Source organism: Camelus dromedarius, chromosome 5 (genome assembly GCF_036321535.1).
Source record: "Camelus dromedarius isolate mCamDro1 chromosome 5, mCamDro1.pat, whole genome shotgun sequence".
NCBI classification, from domain to species: Eukaryota; Metazoa; Chordata; class Mammalia; order Artiodactyla; family Camelidae; genus Camelus; species Camelus dromedarius.
In genome coordinates, this window is record NC_087440.1 from 16,874,565 (window position 1) to 16,888,354 (window position 13,790).

Genomic DNA, 13,790 nt, shown 5'->3' on the forward strand with positions numbered 1-13,790 from the left:
AAGTAGAACGTATTTTCCATATGTAGAGTAGAACATAATTAATTTTTATCACATTATAATGTATTTTCCATATATAATATATTTTCCATATATACAATAGAACATCATGAATTTTTATTATATTAAGTCAAAAACTTTGATAAAATTCAAATAAATTTTCATATAAATTTTACTCCTATACTCTCAATTAAAAATTTTTGCCACAGGAAATAATACTCTAAATGGAATATAATCTTTAAACCAAATTATTATTATCAAATCAATCAGGTATTATAATAAAAATAATTTCAACATCATTATTTTCCACTTGGAAAAATTAGCAATCGTTATATACATTATCTTAGTCATTTTATCTATCTTTTTAAGCTTCTATCTGGCAATACATTATTAACCTTTGTTTTCTTACTGCCTGTACCTGAGAGTAACACAATTATTTTCTTTGGAAAATGTTCAACAATTCAGCATTTTTATTAGTCAGGTCACATTTTTACCAGTTTTCCCACAAGTTATTTTTGTTTAGTGAAGTTTTGCCAATAATCATAAAGGGGATACTCTGATAAATGTCAATATGTCCCAAAATATGAATACTATTATTTATAATGAATGTATCTCTGTATACCTGCACACCTAAAATTCTATGAAAAGATAGAAATATTTCCTTGAGCATTCATCTGGTTGGCAAGCTGGAAAATTCCAGTCTCCCGGGAATTAATGCTTCACCTTTCCTCTCTGACAAACATTGTCAAAGAGGCAAAGTAAAAGAGCCCAAGTGCAGATTAATTCTGTGACCTTCATCTCACATTCAGCATTGATAGTGAAAACAAGTTGCTTATTGGGTTTTTAATTTACATCAAAAACGATGTAGAAGGGAAAAATTGCTTACCGATTCCAGCTTCTCCAACAATCCAGGAGAGGCGGATGAAGAGCATGACACCCCAAATATTCAGCATGCATCTCACCTGTGGGTTGAAGGAGCACGGAAAGGGATGTGAGAGGGGACCATGGGGCAAAACCCAGCCATCTCTGAAACTCCGCTGTTCGGGCCTTGTTAACACCTAGTCCACTAGGACATTGAACAGTTTTCATTTGTAAACATAGGAGCTTTCTCACCAGCACACCTTTCACCCATCCAAACTTCACACCACCGGCTTGATCATCTTCTTCCTTGTTTTCAGCTTGTTCATCTCCAGGGATCCCATCACCGTTAGCAACCAAGTCAGCTGAACCTGGAGCCACTGCTACATTCTGCATTTTTATAGATAGCAAAAACATGGTATTTGGTCAACACACGGTTTCATAAAAGTTCCAAAGGCAAATTGAAACAGTTGCCATAAAACTCATGACAAAAGAAAAAAGAAAAAAAAGGAAACAGTCTAGTCATTTTAATAAGATTTTTTTTTTTTTTTTTGCCCCAGGAGCTGATATGTTCGTTTTGTGGGTGATTTTAGGTACAACTAAGACTGCGAGGACGACGGTCCAGGAAGCTGGGCAGTTCTTCTACTGGTGAGACTATTACTTGAGGGGAAAATGATCGGATCTGGATAAACTGCGAACAGCAAAAGATCAAAAGAGAGAAGAAGGGACCCAAGGTAGGGAAGATGCTTATCAAGAGTGAATGACGGTCTTTTCAGAAGGCAAGGTAAGAGGGCCAGAAAGTTAACCTTCCTCACTAAGTCAGTGTTTGCCTTTCTTTCCATTAACCTCCCTGGGCTTCATTTTACTGTCTAAAATAATGATAATAAAACTTCTTTACTCATGTCAGAGTATCTTTAAGAAGGTTCAATAAAAGAATACATAGAAGTGTTTTCTTTAAAATAAGAAAAAAGGCTTAAAGTAGTCTTAAAAGCTGTAAATGCACTGTATGGCTCCAAGAATGCTATTCCTGGAGGGGAAGTTTCTTTCAGATTTGACATGCCTTTGCCTGAGAATTGCTGGCTGTGTCGCAGTATTGCTCAGGAGGTAAGAATTCTCCCCACTGACTACTAGAAAGATAAGCTGAGTAGAAATAAGAAGTAAGTACTATAAAAAAAGGTCAAAACCTTTGTTTAGTTTTTTTTTTTTTCCCCTGTGTGACCTACTTTTGAAAAAGATCTTCCTCCTGTCAGTAAGATAGTCCCTGAATTTAACGGGGAAGGAAATCCCTATGTTGCTCTCAAGTTAAGAACAACTCTCTAGTTTTTCTTTTAAGTTTGACTGAGTAATTTCAGATGCACCCACTTGATTTAGCCTATCTAGCACCTACTTGACTCACTCATTAATGGTTAGATTATACCCCACTGAGCTCCCCCAAAGCAATCTTCTCTAGTAAGGATTTTGAAACCTGTGGGGGAGTCTTAGATTCAGCACTTGATTATCATTGTTAAAAGAACAACTTTATCTTGCTTAAGTGGTCTAAGTTGGTTTACACCTAGGATGATGTGTTCTGGCATCACTAGCAAAGAGGTCTTGGACAAAGGCATTTTCTTCCCTTCTAAAATGAGATAGGCATGACGTAAATATTCAGTATTTATTATAAGGATTTTATTTGGGGACAATTGCAGTCCTTGCTCCTGCCACGCTCAAGGGTCCTTGCTTCTTTGGGCTTTGGTGTACCGTTAGCATACCCACTGTAAGATGACCCTGCTCCGAGCTATTTACTCCGAGTGACTTTGACTTCTTGTTTCCTTTTTCCAGCAAGTCCTCCAAGTAAGGATTTCTCCTAATTTTATTCTTCCAAAAGACTTTTTTCATGATACTAGTGTGGCACTTAGATAACCAATATAATACTGTGTGGTAAGAGTTCTTGTGTGATAACTGCATTGGAGGAAGATGGTGGTGTGGGTTACTTCTCAATGCCAGCAAACAGTATGGAATCCACAAAGTGGACTTGAAGGCCACCTGATCTCTATCACTTAAAAGCAGATGACCAAGGTTCTCATCCATTCTGGCCTCCTATTTGTTTTCTCTTCCTTCTCTCTTGGGTATTCCATTTCTCATTGTTTCCTCTATGCAGGCCACATTAAACAAGGGATAGAAAAGGAATGAATCCCAAGCCAGATCATCTTATTTTCTGACAGCCTTATGAAAAAAACCGAATGGCCAAAGCAACTGAAATGAATAGTTAAAATTTAGTTTTGAATTACCGGAGAAATATCTTAATCTTAAACGTCCTCAGGCCCTATTTGCACAGATAATTGAAAGCTGCCATCATACATTCGTATCAGTGTAAGATACGGATAAACAAAGTCCATAGGTACTGAGGCTGAACTAGCTGGACAGAGACTGGTGATCTCTACCAGCACAAGTGCAAATCACGCATGTAATTCAAAAATTTCCAGTAGTTACACTGAAAAAAGTAAAAAGAAATTAGTGAAATAACTTGGGTTCAGATATAGATCCTTACATTTAAAAATATATTTAAATTTTATAGAATATTATATTTCTAATATTTGCAATGTAAATATTCATTAGCAGTAGTGGCTAATGAATTGCAGGAAGGACTTTTAATTATATCCTTTTACAGACTTTTAATTAGATCCTTTACTTTATAGATCTGTGTAAAATATCTTTTCAACACATAGTCAATATAAAATTATTGAGACATTTTTCGTTCTTTTATTTTATACTATGTCTTTGAAATCCAGCGTGTATTTTATACTGACAGCACATCTCAATTTGTACTAGCCACATTTCTTTTTTTAAAGAGAGATTTAAAAAAAATTTTTAATGGTGGTACTGGGGGTTGAACCCAGGACCTTCTACACGCCAAGCATGAGCTCTACCATTGAGTTATACCCTCCCTGCTATACTATCCACATGTCAAGTGCTAATAGCCACATGTGGCTAGGGCTATCACGTTGGATGCCACATGTTTGTACAATACAGTCAGTTACAGATGGGTGAGAAACATTCGAGTTTGTTCTCCAGTCAATTAAAAATTCTATTTTTCTCTGAAAAGATTCTGTACTCATAAGGCAGCTGTATGGGTCAAACGTAACTTTCATTTTGCATAAGTGGAGAAATCAATAAGAGCAAGGAATTGAGGAATGTGTTAAAATGTTCATGAATGTTGAAGAGATTACTTGGTTAGGAGATTCATTTATTGGACGTGATTTGAGAAAAACTCTTTAAATTGTCAGTATTTTAGTTAATCATGATCCCATGGCCAGATCATCAGCGACTACTCAGTCAGGGAGAAGGCAATTTCCTTTTTCTGGGTTAATTGGGGAGCCTATGAAACAGAATTGTAGTCACTTGCTTTTTAAAGGCAATCTTGGGAATAAAACCCATGTTTTCTGATTAAACCTGAGCTTGAGGATTTGGTCCAGGAAATTGCTCTCCTCTTAGATGAACTCTGATGGTAACTGTGACCCTTAGATCTGGATTAATGAGTATATCAATGACTATTTTTTAAAAATCTTACAAAGTAGACAATAGGGTGAATAGGATATTTAAAATTTTCCTGTAAATGAACATTTCTGTCTGATGGATGCCCTTCTGGTCACAGTTTAACAGTTCTTCAGTTTATCACTAGGACATCACAATGTGAAGCAAAAATAATATTCATTGAGGGCATGTCAGGGAGATCATTATATATAGAAATTGGTAAGGCAATAATTTTGTAAAGTATTCAAAAATAGAGTCACTGTAAGATCTTCAACTCTCTCTTAGGTAAGTATGTTCAACCTGCCACAGTTTCAAAGTTTTAAATATATTTATAACATAGAGGGGAAAAACCCCTCTAATGTATATTTCTTCCATTGACTATAAAGGTCTGATAGTAAATTTGTAAGTCCAGAATTCATTTCTATTGCTTGCTTTCATGTGGGAGTGGAAAAATCACTGCACCGTGTAAACTAGGAGACTTGGAATCTACTTTTGGCTGTGCAATTAATTCAGAGCTTGTCCTCCAGCAAGTCGCTTAACCTTTCCTGGATACTGCCAATGAGGAAAAAACCAATGGACTTTCTGAAAATCTTACTTTGAAGTAGTTTACTCTAAGGCAAAATAATTTTTCAGTGTTTGCCATCTTCCTCTTCTAACATGATAAAGCAAAACTTGGTTCCACTCTTTAATAAATACCTTCCTTGTAAGCCCAAATAGCAATTATAAAGTTAACTTATCATCAAAGACTTCAGATGGAGGGTTTGTGGGGACTTCATGGTTGTGAGCTGTAACCAGTGGCTGGCAGACTCCTGACTGGTACATGTTCTAGGGACCAAAGTTTCAAAGACTTAAAGTTTTATGATTGCTGCCTGAAACCAGTTTTTTCCTTCATACTTTGATTTAATTTGTTTGTTCACACTCCATTACCATAAATGATGACCCACAACCTTTCATAAATGCATTTTAAATTGCATAGCTTTAGGGAATGATTATTTATTTACCAAGAGTTTTACCTGTGCATAAATTATTCAGAGAAGGTAAAATAAAGTATGTAGAAAGAAAGAAGGAAAAAGAAAGAAAGAAGGAGACAAAGAAAAAGAAAGTCCATTTGATAAAAGACCTTCTCCCCTCCAATGTTAATAAACTAGTAAATCTTCAATCACATGCAATTTAAGTGAATTCCTAGTGGATTTATTATAGATGATGAAAGATTAAGTGATTTTATTGAATATAAAATATGTAATTTTTCAGACCCCAGAAAAATGACAAATGCCTTTCTAGCTATCATCAAAGAAAAAAAATCCATATGTTTATTCTTTAAGTTCTAACAGGATAGTATTTGCTACTATACATGTTTTCAAGTTTTCAACCTTTAATCTCAGGATGGTGGAAATCTTAGGCCGTCAATGAGGAATAGTTCCATCAATATTTAGGCCTGATGATTCCCTCCCCATTGTTTTAAAGTTTCTTTCATTATTGAAATATTTAAACCCATGCAATAGTAGGGAGAATAGTGTATCTCATGTACCCATCACGCAGCTTCAACAGTTACCAGCATATAGCCAATATTATTCTCACACCCCTGCCACTAGATAATTTTAAAGCGAATCCCAGTAAGGACCAGGTAATTCCTAAGGTTCATTTAAGAATGAAAAATACATGATTCTAATCATTTTTTCTGTATCTCATTGATCAATATTATTGTGTTTATACGTTTCTATCCCTTTGTGATAAAGGGGACCATTTTAAGTAAGAAAAATGAAAGGGATTTTTTCTTGTTTAAAAGTTCCTATATACCACGCCACCAATGGTCACACTTTATAATCACAGTATTTTTACTATATCTGAAAACAGATATCTCACACACAAATTCACTTGTATTTTTGGTAGCTTAGGCCAAAAGGTAGCTATGTATAATAAAATTAAAAGTTTTGTAACATTTTCCAAGTGTACCTTTAAGGGAACTCCCATTCTACTCACTACCTATCACTGAACTACTTATAATGGGAAATTAATCATTTTTTAATTTTGTTTCCACAGATTATTTTAATAGTGCAAGCTCCCAGGGGAACTGGCCTTGGGTACTAAGAAACTCTAACAAGTATTAAAATGAATCTTTAGTTGCAGAGTTTCATTCCAATAAATATTTTAGGGGTGGCTTCTGGTCACCACTGGCATTCAAAGCACTTATTGCCTTAGTTTTAAGGTCTATTTTATCTGGCTGTTGTTAGGTTAGTGATTATTTATAATTTTAGATATCCCCAATTTGAATGCTAAAGTTCCAAATTTGAACTTTGAAACACTTTAGAAAAGATTACTTTCTAGAGAAAGCATTTGCAGATTTTTGTTTGTCCTTTTACAGAAGATAAGCATTTATACATTGATTTATGTGGTTTAACGTTTGTTAACTTGACTCCATGTCCCTTATTTTTATCCATAACAATGGCATTTGACTTATAAAATTCCAGAAAGCAGAAGTCAAATCCCTTTAACTTATTTTATACAATAGTTCTTATAAATAAATGGCTAATAAATGCTTTTGATAATGACAATGAAAATGACTGAGACCTACAATTAATTCTGTAGCAGAAGCAACATGATCTCCTGGCACAGTCCCCGAAACCAGGAAGGAATTGGAATCTCCTGCTAGCCCATCATGACTGAGTTGAGATCTCTAATTTGTGCCTGAGTTCCACCATTTTCTATAGCCGTCGAATGAGCTGAGGCCAAGTGCTGTGGAGAGTAGGCTGAAGATGGGAAATACTGATAAAGAGCTAGAACTCTGGAGTCAGGCAGATGTGGGTTCAACTTATTAGCCATGTGACCTTGGCTTCTTGACCTTGGAAGTTTATGGACTTCTTTTAGTCTTTATTTTCTCTTCTTAAAGATGCATAGTGTTTTATAAAACTTTCCCGATCTATAAAATAGCAATAATAATAGTACCTGCCTTGAAGGGTTGTCATAGAAATAAATGAAAATTTGTCAAGTTTGAGCACCACGTCTGACATGCAAAAAAATTCTCAATAAAAATTTTGTATTGTTACCCTGGGTCACCCTTAATGCTTTTACTTACAAATTATTCTTAGTTGTTAACAGCCTAAAGACCCAAATATGAAGTCATGCATTGTTTTTGTTTTAGTTTCTATAGAGCTGGCTTTGTTAAAAATAATAATATTTACATCTTAATTTTTATAGTATTTTATACTTTTCATAGACAGTTTATTTCAATGACATCAGAGCATTAACTTAAATAGAAAGGCTATATATTTTCCTCAGTCCTTTGTATTGTATTGTATTGCAATTGTATTGTTCAGAAATGCTAACAACAATGGTGGTTAGTAAGGCTAAAAGGGAATTCCATTTTGATTAGCCCTGTAGTTAGGAATTGTGTATGAAAAGATGGGCACAAGAATTAGGCTGGATACTAAAAGAATTATTTTTACAAAATAGAAGTACTAGACTACTCTTTGCCAGATGTCTAATAATCATTGTGCATGTTTGATACAGAAAGATCTATAATGTGTATTGTTTAATGAAAACAGCAGAGTGCAGGCAACATTATAAAATATGTCCCAATACTTGTTTGAAAAAAGAATACAGACAGAAAGTTAGACAGATAGGAATATACATATATGTTTGTAAAGCATAGGAAATTTCTAGAAGAATTTATAACAAACTGTCAGTAATGATTTCCTCGGAGAGAGTAACTGAAGATTTACTTTAGGTAAGAGCCATTTCAGTATATATATTTTTAGTACTTGTTAAATATTTTTTCAGTGTGCATTTTACTTTTTATATAAAAGTTTAAATAAAAATTATCATCATCATCAACAATCATTTACTGAGTTTCTACCCAAGTATAGGCAATGTACTAGACTTTATGCATTTAAACTCTAATATCCACAAGTATCCTGCAAGAGCAATCGAAGTTATATAGCTTATACAGAACTGCAGAGCAAGTAAGGGAATGGAGTCATTTTTTTCTTGCTTTTAACTAGAGTTTTCAGAAATCCGTAATTCACGGCCACCAGTGTAGGCATTTAGCTCTTTACTACATAGAAAACGAAAAGGATTTCCTTACTATGATCTCAAATCATTGGGATTACAAATTCTGTCGATATCTATCACTTCTCGTGTTTCACTTAAGGTAGAGACTTAAAATAATATCTTTCAAATCTGTTTTTTATTTTACCTATTAGGACAAGCTTGTCATGTAATTTTTCTTCGACTTGGGAGTTATAACCAGGATTTGCACAAAATCCAACTGATTTCTGACTAAATATGTTCTGCTGTTTAGTATGAATGTACCATTCCTTTATGGCTTTTAAAGCATGATAATCAGGGGCACAAAAAATATCTCCTAAGTTGCACTGTATTAATTATTTTCTACTTTTAAATTATTTAAGTAAGCACTATTATTGATCATTTTATGCATGTAAGATCAGTGACATGTCTGGGTGTTATTATGTAGTGTTTGTTCTTTGGATCATTTCTAGTTGTGATTTGAGGAGCTACCATAAAATTGTCAAGGGCCACAAGGACATGGCATCATCGCTACATTATACTGCAGGTCATCATCTTTTATTTGGGAGTTGGGGGGAGAGCAGGGGGAACAGCAGACTCAAGTTCACTAGCAAGAAAGAAAGAGACGAACTGAAGAAGGCCCAGATTGTTAATGTCTGAAGGAGAGCACAGAAGTAGAGCACGAGGAATAGTGCTCACAACTCCAGTGACACTGGAATGGCCCTGGCTGTAGGAATGTGCCCAGTGTAGGTTCCATGGGTATATTTGGATTCTGCCCCCAATTTAGTTATGTGGATAGTTCTACAGGATTTAATCAAAGTGAAGTACCCTAGAAAAATGCAGGTCAAATTCATAAAAAGAGTAACTATTCTTGTTCAGACTGATTATTCATGAAGTGGAGACTAAACCTAATTTTAAATGTTTTTAATTTGCCATTCCCTTTTATCCGAGGGAAAAAAATACTGTAAGTCAAAGTTAAGCCCTTAGTTTCACTTTATCTTTTCAAAAATAATCTGATATTCCAAACAGCCATTGAATCTGTCAAATACAGCCATTGCATTCCTCCTGAGTGGTCATTCAGATGGCTTTCTAACAACAGGGTCTTCAGAGCTTTCTCCCCTCGTATAAAGATTTATATAAGCCATAGCTTTAGAAATTATAAATCAGCTACTTTTCTCTCTCTAGAATATCAGTCCTAAGAACAATGTGAGTTTACACCATTTCCTTTTTAATAGAGTTAAAATTCTATTTTCTTTCGTGGGATACAATTTCAGGTCTTTTGTTAAGAGGGCTTCAGCTTGCTTTACTTCTTCAGAATAAATTGAGATCTCTTTAATAATGCTCTAAATTTCTCTTTCTGCCCTTCCCACATCTGGGAAACTCTTTGTGCCCTCTTCTCTCACCTTTCTTTCCCCTCTTTACTGTCTCCCTTTTCTTTCTCCTCTCACATAGAAAAGGAAAGTGACACTTCAGTCTGACTTCAAGAGCTTTAAATTGCCCCCCTTCTCAAAAATCTTCCTGGGGGCTCCCATTTTGTCTGAAATCACTACATGCCTAATTTCTTTAGATTTAGGCACCAAATATCCCAGATAAAATCTAAACCTTATATCTCTAAAGACAGCAGCCATTTAGCACAGTGTTGCTGATAAATTCCATGGCACAAGTAAGGTTTGGTGGGGAGAAGGACTAAGGGAGCAGGGCATGGCTCCTTCTCAGGAAGTCGCTCAGTCTCTAGTGGTCAGGGACCCTGAGCAGCCAAGGGGAAGAGGATAGGGAGATGAGTTTTCTTGTGGAAAGAAGGATGAGCTGAAAGTAAAGGGAGCCTTTCACCTTTATTAGCGTCTTTCATGAGAGCAGTATTCCTAGAATCCCCAGAGTAGGTGATCGTTTAATTAAAAAATTGTTGAATGAATGAATATGAAAGGAGTTGTTCCAATCTTTTTCTTTTTTTTCCCCTTACCTTAAAACCTGGGCAAGGGTACACTGCATTAGATATATGACAACTAATTATTCTTCTTAGCAAGTAATTTTATTCCATAAAGAATACTATTCATTCCAAACTGTATTCCAGAGAAGCAGGAAAAGAAAGTGCATCAACATATTTTAGAGCAAGTTACGGAAGAAGAAATCTACTAAGCTTATAAATGATTTGCTCTAAAAGTGCTGCCTCATGCTTCTAGCAGACTTGGGAACCCTTGCTATATTCCTTAAATAATGAAAAGTTCAGCCACTTCTGCTGCTTCTGTATTTAAATTTAATTGAGTTACTTTTATATGCTTAAGTGCCTTCAGGAGCCTCAGGCAAAGTTTTGAAGAGGAAGGGATAAAATGCTGAATGTTATAAATCTCTTCTCTCTCTTTAAAGAATATAAAAAATACCCATGTGCACTAAAGGCTGGTATCACAGTATTAGTAACTACAGCAAGCATCAGTGATTTTTTTTTTAACAGCTGTGGTGGAAGCATTCATACTAAGGTGAAACCATCTTAGTATTTAGTTTGACATATTTAACCAAGTGTGAATTGACCCTAATTGTAAACAAGATACCACATATTGCCTAACTTTCAGAATTAATTCTTCAGTTCTTTGTTCTCAGTCAGAAAACATTTGTGAAATACATTTGTGTATTTTGTGTATTGGGAACAAGGGACAGTTGTGTAAGTAAGATGGACGGTTTGGAACAGACTTCATCACAGGACACTTTTACATTTGCTGTGTTCTTAAGGAGCGGGAAATCACCAGAAGGAGTAAGGGAGGACACTTGCCTGCACCCTTAACCTTACCTTTGCAAGTTGCTCGTGAATCTCCAGCAGGCTGGGTCGGTTGACCTTGGGCCCACTAATGCTGCCGGTATTGCGGTAATACTCGATCTTGGGGACAGCATCCACGGTGTTGTGGCCAAAGGTTTGTAGGTAGTACGTGTTTGTGTGAGAATCATAAGCATGAAAACTGGCATCTGTCTTAGCGGTTTCTCCATTTTGGAGGAAACTGTCATAGCACTGCTGATTCCCAGGCCGAAAGCTGATTCTGAATCTGTTCTGGGCTTCATCCCCAAAAGAGGTTTCCTCATAATGCGGTGGATCGGTGTTGTCATTCACGGCCGCACTGCTCTCGTGGCTCTCACTTATGACATTAACTTGAAAGCGATTGGTATTACTGGGCATGGAATCCAGAAATACATTGGAAGAGTTGTTCAGTGACATCTTCCAAAATGGGTTTTTTTTTTTAGTGGGGGCTAAGCTGTCTACTTTATGGTTGTTAAAAAAAAAAACAAACTATGTATTTCCTCCTCAAAACAAAGACTAATGTGTTTACATTAGGGAGCTCCTGGCTTTTGTTCTAGAAGAACTCAATAAAAAGATTCTCGATGTATTGTCTCCTACACAGTCTTCACAATGGTCTTCAAAGCTGTCATTAAAACAGAAAATTAAATTTGTTCCAAGTAATATAAATAGATTTAAGTAGGGTTGGGGGTATAAGGGAACAGTTTTCTTTCATAAGACGTACAATTTAAAATTCATTTCATTAAAAGTTACCTGTCTAGGAAACTTAGTTACCTGAGCAATTAGGTCCCATAATAAATAACTGGGGACCTGCTTCAGCAAACAGAATTTCCAATGGAGTCATTAAAATGTTACCTGTGTTTGTAGTATTTACTTGTACTCAGTGCAGTCGGATTCAATATGACTTTAGAAAGGATATAACACTACCAGTCGAATACAGTAAGAGCTGATGAGAATGCTTTCAGCCTGAAACACAGTTCATTGACAATACTAAATGTTGAAACTGCAGAGTATTTTGTGATTGATATTAATACATACTGTATAATGAATACATTTAAAAATATTTTTTAAAAGTCTAAAAAATACATTCTTGTCAGTTCATAAAAATATATCCTGTCAAAAAGATGTCTTTGTGAATTCCTGGATCTTTTACTAGTCTTCAAAACATTTCATTTGTTCATACATTGTTTAACAAATGCTATTATGGAAACTTAAAAAACAATAGGAATATTCAGAGTAAGGGAAATAAATCTGTGTCCTTAATAAAGTTTTATGCTATGTTTATGTAGAATAATCATGCTCTACTGATTCCCTTTAATGAAATACTCTCAATCTTCATTGAGAGATTTACATTTGACTGTGAGATAGACTACATAATCATTTTCACAACCCACAGTATAAGCCCATCTTAAAACATTCTTTCATTAGAATAATTTATCTTCATTGATTCCTTAAAATTTGGCTTTTCAAAGAAAGTTCTAGAAAGATAGATAAATACAAACAAAAACTTCTCTCCCTCCTGCAGATATTAAAGCTATTCCTTTGAATTAAAAAATCACCTTCAACTCTCAAATAATCTTTCTTGGGGGAATTGTAAGTGAAGCTATTACCTCCTTAGTTTTTATAGAACATCTAACTTCTCTTCATAGCCCTAGCTTTTACTCCACTCCTTAGAATCTACTTTGTGACATAATACTAAGAATGATTTTTACCCTGCCCAGAGATGTGTAACTTACCACCCAGGAGCCTTCTTCCCAGGAAGCATGACCTGCTTCAGCACCACTCAGGCATATATGCAGCACTTAGCTTTCAGCCCCAAACCTTAGGCTTCTTCTCATTGGTTAGAACCTTCCTTGAAAGAGATGACTGAGCAATGATTGGCCTGGAATAATACTGTAGGCCAAGCCCAGTCATTAGCACATCATCAACTAGTAACTAGGAGTAAACCATTAACCCTTTTAGACAGGAAGTCGAAGTTTCTTGAATTCATTAGGGGAGTTGGATTGCTCAACAGCCATCATCCAACAAAATATGAGCGGTGCTTCAGTTGTTTGAGGCTAAATAAACTGAATCCTGCCATCACATTTCACGTGATTCCTAGTGACCTCCTATCGCTTCGTGTGTGCAGCAAAATAGAAATTTTCTCCAGAGAAAAGACTCTATCATTAGAAATGGTATTTGAGATTTTTCACCTTGCTTACAGTAGATACGATATGGATTCTTCTCTGCATGGCAAGTGAGCAGATTGAGAGTAGGATCAATGATTTACTAAAAATATTTCTACTTCATGGGAAAACTGTTTCAAGCAGGAATCAAACTATGGGGTAAGTTTCCCAGTGGCACTGCTCAACGACCTTTTCCCCTCCACCTGGCAAAACATTTTTATCAAACCTGGTTTTTGAGTTTTGTTGAGGGAAAGGTTTTGCTCACATCTGTGAGGTGGTGATTAAGACAGCACGAACAGTTCCTCTGAGCAGGATCTGTCGTTGGTTTTCAGTTGGGATGATTGCATGAATCCACCTCGTGTCTGACCAGAAACTATTCAAGTGATTTCCAGTTGCCTGAGCCGCCCAGTTGTGGTGTAATATAGAGCTTAGGAGCAAGTCTCTGGAGTCAGTGT

At 35.7% G+C, this 13,790-nt stretch overlaps 1 protein-coding gene across 4 annotated transcripts in view; it reads right to left on the bottom strand.

The window, feature by feature from the left end:
* The window catches only part of SLC12A1 (solute carrier family 12 member 1), a 78,391-nt gene extending 65,403 nt beyond the window's left edge, over positions 1–12,988 (bottom strand). For 3 of the 4 annotated variants that reach the window (XM_031453100.2, XM_031453101.2, XM_010998638.3), the window contains exons 1-4: positions 12,907–12,988; positions 11,171–11,795; positions 1,111–1,245; positions 884–959 (exon numbers count right to left, since the gene is read on the bottom strand). In XM_031453100.2, coding sequence (XP_031308960.1) covers positions 884–959; positions 1,111–1,245; positions 11,171–11,590 — 631 coding nt within the window. In that variant the 5' untranslated portion in view covers positions 11,591–11,795; positions 12,907–12,988. Of the gene's footprint in view, positions 1–883; positions 960–1,110; positions 1,246–11,170; positions 11,796–12,025; positions 12,137–12,906 lie in introns of all 4 variants that reach the window. The other variant, XM_064485623.1, reaches the window with a different exon arrangement.
* Between the last annotated feature and the right edge of the window lie 802 nt (positions 12,989–13,790).